Below are 13235 nucleotides of genomic sequence, written 5' to 3' on the forward strand. Positions count from 1 at the left end.
GAGAGAGAGCCAAATCCATGAAACTGCCCTCTGAGCCCCATAGGTACATTCATATATACACAGGAATAATTTCTTAAGCATGAGGGAAAGGCCTGGACAGTAGTAACACACTCATTCAATTCCAGCACTCACGAGGGAGGCAGAGGCAGGTGGATCTCTGTGAGTTCAAGGCCAGCCTGGTCTACAAGAGCTAGTTCCAGGACAGGTACCAATACATTCCCCATTACATGACTCAATGCAATTGGGGACAGAAACAGGTCCTCAGTGAGAAGCACCTGTGCATGGGCACATACAAACCAGGCCTGTGTGTCCTTTCCAGGATGTCCAGGGCCTGGTTTTATGCACATCACAGTCTGGCTAATGGTTGGTTTGTCATTTTACTTCCTCTGAGAACTTGAGAACACCCTTTCTAGCCTGGAACCCAGCAGCTCTCAGTCCCATGTCCACAGCCCTGTGCGAGAGGATCTGTTCCTTCAGGGACCCAAGGTCTTACGGAGTGACCTGTAAGGACTTGTAAGAAGGATGATTTCGATGAAGCGTCCATCCGAGGCAGTCTTCTCATGTCTTCTGGTATGTGCCCTCTTTCCCGAGGCATCTCCCTTCCAGTCATTCCTGCTCCTCAGCTAATTTAAAACAAAGTGTCTTGGCTCTCCCTGGTGTGTTTTCTACATGTCTTCGCAGACATGAGATGGATTCTGCTGGACATTTCCTTCTCACCTCACTACTTCCTGTGACCTCTGCCTCTGATTTCTGACATTTATAGATACACGTTTGACTCCAAGTTCAAGTGAACTTGGAAAGCAATGATTTCACCGTTGTGGTGAGGAGAATGGGTTCAGATGCTGGTCTGAGGCAGTATTGATGAGATCGCAGAGGAGTATGTGGTACCCTGGTGGGCACTAGTTCTAGGCGGTCACACTGTCAGACTCTTATTGTAGTGATATTTCATTTGTGTTTTAGTAAATCAAGCTTGCCTGAAGACCAGAGTGTAAAACCAACACCCAGGTGAGCCTCCCAGACCAGGCAGTGGCATCACACACCTTTAATCCAAGTAGCCACAATAGTTTGTCTTAGACACTTGGCGGGAGTGGTGCATGCCCTTAATCCCCGCCCTAGAGAGGTATATAAGACAGGAGGAGACAGCTCTCAGCCAGTCTCATTCTGAGGATTCCTGGAGGCAGAATCGCCCTATTTGGACTGTGTTAGAGGTAAGTCGTAGTGGCTGATTGCTTTGCTTTTCTGGTTGGCTTGTTGAACCCCAATATTTGTGTCTGTATTTTTATTAATTGTGCTACAGTTTATTGTGACTTACTCCAGATTCTCTACACCTCCTCATCTTTAGCAGCCCAGCCTGTATGGTTGCAGCAGGCTTCTCAGGTTCTCTGAAATTGAGTATCTTCAAAAGCAAACAGACACAACCTAAACCTTCTTTTTATCTTTGTTTTTTTTCATTTTTTGTTTTTTTGAGACAGTATTTCTCTGTGTGACAGCCTTAGCTATCCCAGAACTCCCTTTGTAGACCAGGCTGGCATCAAATTCACAGAGATCTGCCTGCCTCTGCCTCTGGAGTACTGGAATTAAAGGCATGCGCCACCACCACCCGGCCCTACTTTTATTTATTTATTTGGTTTTTTTTCGAGACAGGGTTTCTCTGTGGTTTTGGAGCCCTTCTTTTATTCTTAAATAAGGTCTCATTTAACTCAGGATGCCCTTAAATTCACTATGTAACTAAGGATTCCTTGAATTTGTGATCTTCCTGCCTTCACTTCTTGGGTTCTGGGATTACAGGTGTGTGCCACCGCATTTGACAGTGTCAAGGGCTGAACCTAGGACTTTGTGAATGCTATGTAAATACTACTAACTGGGCCATAACCAGGACCCAAAATGCATGGTTGTTTTTGTTTGTATTTGGAGACAGAGTTTCTCTGTGTAACAGTCCTAGCTGTCGCAGGGCGGTGGTGGCACACGCCTTTAATCCCAGCACTTGGGAGGCAGAGGCAGGTGGATCTCTGTGAGTTCGAGATCAGCCTGGTCTACAAGAGCTAGTTCCAGGCCAGGCTCCAAAATCACAGAGAAACCCTGTCTCGAAAAGCAAAAAAAAAAAAAAAAAAAAAAAAAGCAAAAAAAAAAAAAGAAAAAAGAAAAAAAAATCAATCCTAGCTGTCCTGGAACTAGCTCTTGTAGACTAGGCTAGCGTCTTCCCCCTGAGTGCTGAGATTATAGGCGTGTGCCACCACTGCCTGGCCAAAATGCTTGTTTTCTATCATATCTTTTGGTAAGTGTAAGTTATTTTTGTGGTCTGTTCCTCTAAAAACTTAAATTTTGAGGGGTACTATAATTATTGAAAGGTAATATTCCTGGGCTAGAGAGATGGTTCCGTCGTTAAGAGCACTTATTGCTCTTGTAGAAGACCTGGGTTCAGTTCCCAGCACCTGCATGACAGTTCACAACCATCTGCTTTCATGGGATACGATTCTCCCCTCTGGCATCTGATGGCACCAGGCACTCATGTGGTGCCCAGACATACATGTAGGCATATTACTCATGAATTCAAAATAAATGCACACTTTTAAAAAGGTGATATTCCATACATGAGACCAAGACAAGTAATCGAGAGACAGAAAACATTTTAGTCTCACACATTTCAAATAGTATATATTGTCATTTTAAAATAAATCATTTTCAGATTTAAAAATTCAAGAGTGGCAGCTGGGCATGGTGGCACATGTCTAGACACAGAGGCGGGCAGATTTCTGTGAGATCAAGATCAACCTGATCTATTGTAATTGTAAAAATAAAATGCTGCGGGCTGGAGAGATGGCTCAGAGGTTAAGAGCATTGTCTGCTCTTCCAAAGGTCCTGAGTTCAATTCCCAGCAACCACATGATGGCTCACAACCATCTGTAACGGGGTCTGGTGCCCTCTTCTGGCCTGCAGTCATACACACAGACAGAATATTGTATACATAATAAATAAATAAATAAATTAAATTAAAAAATAAAACGCTGCACAGTTCCCTGAGGGTTGGCAGTGGGTCTCAGGCAGGGAGCAAGACAGCAGGTGAGAGACAGAGGCGGATAGGCACACCATGTAAGAGTGATGTTGGATATTTCTTTAGTGGATTATGAGAGGGAAGAGGACAGGGGAGAGGGAGGGAGAAGGGGAACGAGGAAAAAGAGGCAGAGAGAGAGGAACAGAGAGAGGATGTAAGGGGGAGAGGAGAGGAGAGGAAGGAGAAACTACCTCGTAGGGAGGGAGGAAAGGGAGAGCTTGCAGGCAGGAAGCAGAAGGAAGATCCTCCTGCCTCTGTGGACTTGAGGGCGGGGCTTGTCTTTTGAAGGGACAGGATAGACTATTACATTTACAAAGGGAGTTCCAGGTCAACCAGGACAGTTAAACAGAGAAACCCTGTCTTGAAAAATCCAACAACAAAAGCTCAGTGTGTGGAAGGATTGAACTCCAAGTTTTCTTCTCGTCTCCACGTGCTCACTATGGCTCAAGTACCTGATTCCTCTAACTAATAATTGCATGTTTTAAAACCAAACAACCTTTCTGAAATCCAACCCAGGGTGAGTTTTATTTAATTTGATATTTTCAAAACAGGATCTCGGTACTGAGCGTGGCTGTGCTGGCACGTAGAGCCAGAAGCAGCCTCCGGGATGGACGTGTTTCTCATGATCCGGCGCCACAAGACCACTATCTTCACGGATGCCAAGGAGTCGACTACCATAATCGAGCTGAAGCACATCATTGAGAGGATCCTTAAGCGGCCAGCGGATGAGCAGCGGCTGTACAAGGACGACCAGCTCCTTGATGATGGGAAAACTCTGGGTGAGTGTGGCTTCACTTACCTGACAGCAGAGCCACAGGCCCCAGCCACAGTGGGCCTGGCCTTCCAAGAGGATGATGCCTTCGAAGCCCTGCACATTGAGCCCTTCTCCAGCCCTCCAGAGCGTCCATATGTGATGAAGCCACAGGATTCTTGAGACAGTGACGAATAGCAAGCTGTGTAGTGAGGGCCCCAGGCCCACCCCCCACCCCCAGAAACCCATTCCCTTAATAAAGATTTGGCTGTCAAAAAAAAAAAACAAAAACAAAAACAAAAACAAACAAACAAACAAAAAAAACCAGGATATCATTATGTGTACTTAGTTGTTCTTGGAACTCACAATGTAGATCAGGCTGGTCTCAAATGCAAGTGGATCTCTTCCTGCCTGTCTCTTGAGTGCTGGATTAAAGATACAGGTGACTGTGCCTGGCAAATTTAAGTATTTCATTTATTATTTTGTGTGCATCTATCTGTGTGGTAGTGTATGTCTCAAGGCTGCTCTTAGGTAGAGGTCAGAGAACAGCTTGCAAGAGTTGGTTCTCCCGTACCATCATGTAAAAAAAAAAAGAGGTGGGATTTGCCCCAGTGGTGTTGGCTTATGCCTTTAATCGTAGCGCTCTGGAGGCAGATGCCTTTGAATCTCTGTGAGTTCAAGGTAAGACTGGTCTGTTCTAAAAGGATAGTTCCTGGACAGAAAGGACTGATAAAGAGAGAAACCCTGTCTGGAAAAACAAAAAAACAACAACAACAAAAAAAATGGGATTCAGGTTGTCAGCAGGTGCCATTATTCCCTCTGCTGAGCCTATCACCGGGCTTTGTGTTTGGTAGGGTTCTTTGCTTATTCACGCCTTTACTGCATTTTATAGATAGTAAACATTTGTCAGAAAGTCAGGTGTGGTGGTGTATGCCTTTATCCCAGCACTTGGGAGGCAGAAACAGGTTTCTGAGTTCAAGGCCTGCCTGGTGTATGAAGCAAGTTCCAGGACAGCCAGGGCTATACAGACAAACCCTTTTCTGAAAAAAACAAGAACCAAACCAAACCAAAACAACAGTAAAAAGAGATGGAGGAACTGAAGAGAAGGGTCAGTAGTTAGAACACTTACTGCTGTTACAGAGGACCCGACCTTGACTCGCAGCACCCAGAGATCGCAGCACCCAACTGAATGTAACTGTGGCTCCAGGGGAATTCATGCCTACACTCACGTGCACAGACACGTGCACATACAACTTCACACATGGACATGTTCACCCCTTTACACCTCACAAACGTACATACATGTCATTCATACATATATAGTAATAATTAAAATGTAGTTGGTCGTGGCTGGCCATGAGTACAGAATCCAAGCTTGGGTCTTTTCCTTTTTCAGAATTTCTAAAATGTATTAATGGAGTCCTTACTCACATGGAGGGGACTGTACGTTTTCCCATTCATGTTAGCTGCCTAGTGACTAATGTTACTTTAGCATATAAGAGGGTCTCAAAACTAAATATGTTTCCTATACATTCTTTTCTACTTTGAACTTATGATTTGTGTAAGTTAAACTCTTTTAAAAGTTCCTATAGTGCTTTTGCAAAGCTAGTGTGGGATACAAATACTCTTCGGCCTGAAAACTGGAGTGGAAGCACAGTGTTATCATTTTTTTTTTAAAAATGCGGCAAGATCCCGTGCAGCAGTAGGCAGCAGAAATGCTATAGGTCTCCAAATGTTGGTAGCAGGTCATGTGGTGGCAGGGAGGGGGCCCTGGGAGCAGCCAGTAGCAGGCAGCAATGGCTGACCATCCCCTGGCAATGGCTGGTCCCTGGCAGGGAGACACATCGCCGGCAGGCAGGAGACAGAAACATGGATAGACAGGACATGTAGAATGAGGTAAATATTTATTCAGGGAGCTATGGAGGGGAATGCAAAAGGGGAGAAGGTAGTTGGGGGTAAGAGAGAGAGAGAGACAGAGACAGAGAAAGGAGGGAGTAGAGAAGTGGGGATACAGGCAGAAGCTAAGATGCCTCTCCAAGAGAAAGATGAATAATAGAGCAAGCTCAGGCTGGAAGCTGACTATCAGCCTGCCTCAGTGGATGGGAGAAGGATTGGGCGTGGCTTGTAGGAATAATCATAACAAGCAGAATAGTCTGAGAATATGCAGGCTTGGCTTGCGTATTGGTTTGTGGTTTATTTGCTGGATGGTTTTGAGTTTTCTTGGCCGACACACGCCAAATAACTCTTGTGTTAGCAGTAGACTTAAGAAAAAGATTGAAAACTTTTATTGTTTTAAAAAGTTTTAGGCCAGGGCTTGAGGGGTGAATACTTTTAATCCCAATATTTAGGAGGGAAAGACAGGGCTATCTCTGTGAGTTGGAGGCCATCCTGGTCTACATAGAGACACCGTGTCTCAAATAATGGAAAAACAAAGCAAAATTTTAGAGTGTAAGAAAATACAATACTCAGAAAAAGTATTTGTCAGATACCAAAGAAACCTGGGACCTGAGAATCTAATCATAAATAATGATTTTTAAATTAAATTTATTCTTTTTGAGACAGGGTCTTGTATTATTTGCATTGCACTATAGTGAACTTTTAAAAATTTGTATGTTGGCCCCTCCCCTTCCCACTGTCATGGTGGCAGCTCTGCTGTTCTCCAAGGCTGAGTGAGTACCTGGAGAGTTACTTGTCTGCCCAGGACCGGCTGCAGTCCTACACTGAACTGGACCCGTCTAAGTCAGCTAGTCTTCACTCCCCCCCAAAAAAAACAATCCCACAAAATCCCCACAGATCAGTCTGATTTACACAATTCCTCAGTTGGGGTTTCCTCTCCCAGGTGACAATACTTTACTGTCAAGTTGACACAAATGAACAGTTTGCATGGTGTTCTAAGCCTGCTGCCACACATAAACGGTGTGGGATACACCTGTAATCCGAGCACTAGAGAAGTTAAGGCAAAAGAAAGCATCGGCTGTGTGGAGAGAACTCCACTCTGCACTGCCCAGAACTCCAGCATGGCTAAGATTTCCTGAATAGCTGATTTGATGATCTTACTATTTGGCTCTTGTTCAGTACCCTTGGTAGCTACAGGGTTAATAAATGCATTTATGACCAAATGTAGAACACACTGTGAGCAGAACACAGTGCAATCACGTGGGTCTGAGTCCAGTCCCCAATAACCACATAAAAATGCAAGGACCAAAGTTGTGTGTTTGTTATCTAAATGCAGGGGAGACAGGTAGATTGGAGCTTGCTGCTTAGCAAACCTCAAATAAGCATCAGGTTCAGGGGGGACTGTCTTAACCCACAGCACATGGCTCCCAACTGCCTCTTAAATTCCAGCCTCAAGAAGACTAAGACATGCTTCTGGCCTACAAACAAATGCAGTCTTGCATTGCAGCCTAGGTTGGTTTTAATCTTGCACTCATCTCAGAGTTCTGGGAGTAAATAACGGATGGACCTGACTGTTATTTTTATTTTTACTTTTATTCTTAAGATTTTATTTATTATGTGTGCAGTGTTCTGCCTGCAGATAGACATGCAGGCCAGAAGAGGGCACCAGACCTCATAACAGATGCTTGTGAGCCACAATATGGTTGCTGGGAATTGAACTCAGGACCTCTGGAAGAACTCTTACCATTGAGCCAACTCTCCAGACCTTGATCATTTCTCTTTTCTTCCTCTTAAATCACATGTTCATGGGGAGAGGGGTACATCAGTGTATATGGGGTCAGAGTACAGCTTCCAGGAGTCGGTTCTCTGCTTCCATGAGGACGGATGGCTGTCTTGATGGTAAGATTCTTTAAGCCTTTAGTAATAACATCACTACTATAGGTTAGTGTCAAAGTAGTTTATTTAAAGAATTACTTAGCTTAGCCCTATGTTGTGGGTACAATTTAAAGGGTGCATACCCCTAGGATACTCTAAATCAGCAATTCTCTTCCTGTGGGTGAAGACCCATTTAGGTAGTTGGAGGAGATTTTCACAGGGGTAGCCTAAGACCATTGGGGAAACATTTCCATTATGATTCAAAACAACAAAATCACTTATTTCAATAACAATGAAAGTGATTTTATTGTTGGGGGTTAGAACAACATGAGGAATTCCATTAGGAAGGTTGAGAACCACACCTCTAAATAGTATTTTGCAGTATTACACAGAAATATAACAGGCATGAGTCCAATATTTGAAGGTGGCTGCTGATTTTGAGTCTGTCTTGAATGTGTTAGTCTTGAATGTGTTTGTCTTGACCAATATAAATTGAGTCTTGACTCTCTTTTGTAGCCTTTGGAAATATTCAAAATAAATGTGCTTCTTTCACACATCTTTAATCCCAACACTCGGGAGGCAGAGGCAGGCAGATCTCCGAGTTGGAGGCTAGCCTGGTCTACAGAGTGAGTTTCAGGACAGCTGTAGCCACAGAGAGAAACCTTGTTTTGAAAAACTGAAAAAAGGGATTTTTCAAAACTCAAATTCTACCAAAATAAATCTACCAAAGTGGGAGCCCACAGGGGAAATGTATCAAGGGTCTAGGGAGAGAGGTGGTGAGACACTGGGGCTAAGTGAGCTTCCCGCTCTGCTGGAATTCTGAGGCTTGGTAAGCATGGAACTGGAACGTTCAGATGTAGGGCTAGGGTGTTCTGATTGTGGGGATAAGTCTAATAGGGCCAAACATTGTGCAGGTCGGGTGGAAAGGTAGATCTTCTGCTCTTCTGAGTACCTTTCTGCAGGAGTCACGGCATCCAGGTAGGTCCAGTCACACCAATGGAAATTGAAGCCTTCAAGCAGAGTGATGCGGCCAGCTCTTGTAGGCACACAATCAGGGGGCTTTCTGGGTGGCAAATTTGGCACTTCAATCCCTGGCAGCAGCATTACCCCTCGGATAGCAAACCAGTGCAGATCAGGGGTGTATGCACACACCTGCTATGTACTGGGGAGAAGGGAAAGGCAAGGCAGAGTTACGGAGGCCATTTTGACACTAAGTCCAGCTATCATTATTGCAACCTTTTTTTGTCCTTCAATTTATTTCTACGTGCAAGCAGTATCTACAGAGGCCTTAAACTCACAGAGATCCGCCTGCCTCTGCCTCCCGAGTGCTAGGAGTACCACCACTGCTTGGCTCTTTTCCTGATTTTTAAGAAATTATTACTGTGCATATATGAAAGTATCTATGGGGCTCAGAGGGAAATTTCATGGACTTGGCTCTCTGTCCTTTACATGGGTCCCTGGGGTCAAACTCAGGTTGGTATGCTGGTGTGGCCCACAGTGCCTTTACCCCCACCTCATTGTCCTGTCTTCTCTTCACCACCTACTCAGAAAGATTCTAAGGAATAAGGAAGGGCTCCCTTGAGCCCTGACTTGCATTACTCAGCACCTTGATTTTCCAGAAACAGCCAGGAAACACAAAGTTTTAAGAACAAAGCAGTCAAGCTGGGCAGTGGTTGCATATGCCTAGTCCTCAGAAGGCAAAGGCTGGAGTTTTTTGTGAGTTTGAGGTCAACCTGGTCTACAGAGTTCCAGAATAACCAGGTTATTTATCACACAGATAAATCCTTTTCCCAAAACAAACAAACAATACAGATCCTGTCTGGCTTACCTGCCTGTGCTTTAATTCCCAGTACTCCTAGGGCAAAGGTATCTCAATGAGTTCAAGGTCAGCCTACACAGTGAGTTCTAAGACAGCCTCAAGTGTAAAGACCTTGTTCAAAAACAAAAATAGAGCAGGAAGAGGTGAGGTGATTCAGTGAGGGAAGGTGTTTGCAGCCAAGCCTGACAACCTCGGTTCATCCCCAGGGACCCACATGGTGGAAGGAGAGACCTGACTCTAGCAGTTGTCCTTTGGTCTCCATGAGTGCATGCAGAACACCGAAAAAAAAATTAAGATTTATTTATTTAGTTAGTTTTCTTTGAGACATGGTTTCTCTGTCGTTTGGAGCCTCCCTGGAACACACTTTGTCTAGAGGCTGACCTCAAACTCACAGAGATCTCCTTGCATCTGTGTCCCTAGTGCTGGGATTAAAGGCGTGTGCCCCCAATTGCCCGACTTACTTTTTTTTTAAATATATACGGTGTTCTGCTTCCATGTATGCCTGCATGCCAGAAGAGGGCACCAGATCTCATTACACATTGTTGTGAGACACGATAGAGTTGTTGGGAATTGAACTCAGAACCTCTGGAAGTTCAGCAGTCAGTGCTCTTAACTGATAAACCATTTTTCAGAGAGATTTTTTTGTTTTGTTTTGTTTTGTTTTGTTTTCTTTTGTTTTGTTACTAGACAAGCTCTCTCTGTAGCTTTGGTGCCTGTCCTGGAAGTAGCCCTTATACAACAGGCTGGTCTCGAACTCACTGAAATCTGCCTGCCTCTGCCTTCTGAGTCCTAGGATTAAAGGAGTGTGTCACCACCCCCCGGCTGTAAGAGAGATTTTTCGAGACAGGGTTTCTCTGTGGTTTTGGAGCCTGTCCTAGAACTAGCTCTTGTAGACGAGGCTGGTCTCGAACTCACAGAGATCTGCCTGCCTCTGCCTCCCAAGTGCCGGGATTAAAGGAGTTCGTCACCACCACCCGGCTACAAAAGAGAATTTTAAAATATTAAAGGGCCCAGGCTTTTGAACTATTATGTCCTCACGTAAACCAGAAAGCAGGTGGCCTATTTGTCAAGACCACAGAAACTTTGTCCTGGGTGATGTAATGTGAAACCTCACAGGGATACTTGGAGGGGCTTTTACTAATTTTCTCTAAGGCCCCACTCATTCATTCACATGTATTCTCTAACCTTGGTCCCCCATGGGTCAGCATCCACATCTTGTCGTTGGTAGTAGTAAGCAGCCCTGGCCACATGGGCTACAGTCTGGGCTAGAATCTTAGGGTGCTGGTTGGGGTGTACGTCATAGTCAGCAATGACTTCTATTTGCAGATCTGGAAACTTCTGGAACAGAATAAGGGGCTCCTGTTAGCATGATGGGAGGCACGACTGTTCCACGAAGGCCTAAGATGTGTATTAACATGGCCCTGGCTCATAAGCCCATGGTTTAGTTTTTTGAGATAGGGTCAAAATGGCCTTGAACTTGCTATCCATTGCAAAGATGATAATCTTGCCTTTACCTCCCTACTGCTGGGATTCTCCATTAAAAGCCATATTTCAAGGGAAATCATAACTTTAACCTCTATTAAAAAAGAAGTCAGGCCTGACAGACCTTGCTTATAAAACCTGCCCTGGAGAAGCAGAGTGCATGCTAGTCACACCCACATGTCAAGTTCTGGAGGAATAAGAGATTCTGCCTCAAAGAGTAAGGGACTGAAGAAATGGCTCAATAGCCCTTACTGCTCTGGTAATAAATAGATACAGTGATGGAGGAAGGTCATTGGTCAAGTAATAAAGAAACTGCTTGGCCTCATAGGTTAAAACATAGGTGGGCAGAGCAAATAGAACAGAATGCTGGGAGGAAGAGGAAGTGAGCTCAGACGCCATGCTCCCCTCTCCCAAGAAGACACTATGAAGCAAGCCACAGGGTCAGACATGCTGAATCTTTCCCGGTAAGACTGGTGCTACAGAGATTACTAAAAGTGGGTTAGGCAAAATATGAGAATTAGCCCGTAAGAGACTAGAGCTAGTGGGCCAAGCAGTGTTTAAATGAATATAGTTTGTGTGTTGTTATTTTGGGGCATAAGATAGCCAGGCGACCTGCAGCTGGGGCAGCAGGAACCCAGCCCGCAGCTCCCAAGAAAGAAATGTCCCCTAACGTGTGGACAACTGCATCCACAGAAAGCCTGGGAAAGAATAGAGTAAGCATGTTTTCTTGGTAGCAGCAATTTCTCGGGTCTGCTCTGCTTGCTAGAGGTAATCAAGCACACTCATCTAAGAGCGGTTTCCTGACTCAGCTTTAGCTGCAAAACCCTGCAGCTCATTAAGAGGTCCTGCCACAAAACACTTAAATGGTTCTGATGAAAAGCTGAATGTATGCTTTTCGGTTTTCAGCCGTAGCAGGAAAAAAGTTGTGCTGTTTTATTTAAAATGCTGGCTTTCTGGTCCGTCCTGCAAGGGCAAACTCTGACTCTTTCAGGCAGATGGTCTGGTCCGACTGAGTGTGTTCTATGAGCAGAATGCTGCAGCTTACTTGCTGGCAGGGACCTTGAAATGCCATAGACTTGTGGCAATAAAAGTGGCTAAGCCTATAACTCTGCCATGAAGCTGGAAAGCTAAGGAATGGGCTGGATCCAGCCACCAAAGCCACGGCTTTAATCCTACCCATATTGCTCAGTAATTTAAAGGCTCGTGTGGTCAGAAAAAGAGATATATACAGTAAAGAGAGACTCAAAGACAAAGAAAACCTTGAGATGGTTTACAGTGTGTTTAAAAATATATGCAGGCTAAAAGTTAACGTTCTTAAAAGTAAAAAAAAGGAAGAAAGAAAGTAGTTCGGTGTGGCAGTACACACCTTTAATCCCAGCACTTGGGAGGCAGAGGGAGATTGACCTCTGTGATTTCAAGGTGTGGTAGCACAGGCCTTTAATCCCAATGCCTGGGAGGCAGAGACAGAAGGATCTCTGAGAGTTCAAGGACAGCCTGGTCTACAGAGTTATTCCAGAAGAAAGATATACAGAATACTTGCCTCAAAAAGTAAAAATAAACAAAATAGAGGTTAAAATAAAGCCGCACAAAGATGAAAAATACAATGAGAATCTTGATACTGTATGCTATTATGCTCTGTTTGAATTGTTTGAATGCTGAGGAAGGAGCAACAGATGCTAAAAGATATTTGTTTATAAATGCTGCTGAACTAATCCAACATAGATATTTTGAAAATACCTTGACTTTAAAATTTGGATCTAAGGACATGATGCTTTGGAAAGGAGTTTCTTCTTTGTTTTCACAGAGGATGAGACTCTTTGGATTGTTTCTATCCCAATATGATGGACCATGCCCTCCTGAAAGGTTGCTGTGAACTCCTTCAGAAAATTACTTCACTCAACTGCCGACTGAGATGAACCTAGCACACAGGTTATACCATAAAAGACCTAAATAACAGCGCCCCCATTCAGCACCAAGCAGTTTGGAGAGAAATAACTGAATAACTGTGCCCATATTCCCAAATATTGTTTATAAATGTTCTTTTACATTTAAAGGGGGATATGATATAGATATGGATAATTTACATTGGTATAAGTTTTGCTTTGTTGATATAATTTAAGGTCAATTTTGTTATATGTATATATATATATGTATTTCTGATATTGATTAAGGTATTGTGATTGTGTATTTCATGTAAAAATGTAACATATATAGGTCTTTAATAGATAATCATTAATAATAGTCAAGTTTGTAGTCATGTTAGTTAGATTTTCTAGATGTACATAGATATATTTTAGATGGGCATTCTTCATATCTTTCAAAGATTATAGAATATGGCATTTTAAATGTTTTAATAACTT

At 43.8% G+C, this 13235-nt stretch overlaps 1 protein-coding gene and 1 pseudogene across 1 annotated transcript; one reads left to right on the forward strand and one right to left on the reverse strand.

The window, feature by feature from the left end:
• Window positions 1–3659: 3659 nt before the first annotated feature.
• LOC130872400 (elongin-B-like) lies at window positions 3660–3986 on the forward strand. The gene has a single exon (XM_057766224.1). It carries the CDS (start codon window positions 3660–3662, stop codon window positions 3984–3986), a length of 327 nt encoding a protein of 108 aa, XP_057622207.1.
• A 4341-nt stretch (window positions 3987–8327) lies between these two features.
• LOC130872749 (cyanocobalamin reductase / alkylcobalamin dealkylase-like) lies at window positions 8328–10931 on the reverse strand (annotated as a pseudogene).
• Window positions 10932–13235: the final 2304 nt, after the last annotated feature.

The sequence above is a fragment of the Chionomys nivalis genome, chromosome 4 (assembly GCF_950005125.1).
Source record: "Chionomys nivalis chromosome 4, mChiNiv1.1, whole genome shotgun sequence".
NCBI classification, from domain to species: Eukaryota; Metazoa; Chordata; class Mammalia; order Rodentia; family Cricetidae; genus Chionomys; species Chionomys nivalis.

Bases quoted from the DNA above. Each gene is read 5' to 3' on its own strand.
- LOC130872400 (XM_057766224.1), top strand. From the start codon at position 3,660: ATGGACGTGTTTCTCATGATCCGGCGCCACAAGACCACTATCTTCACG.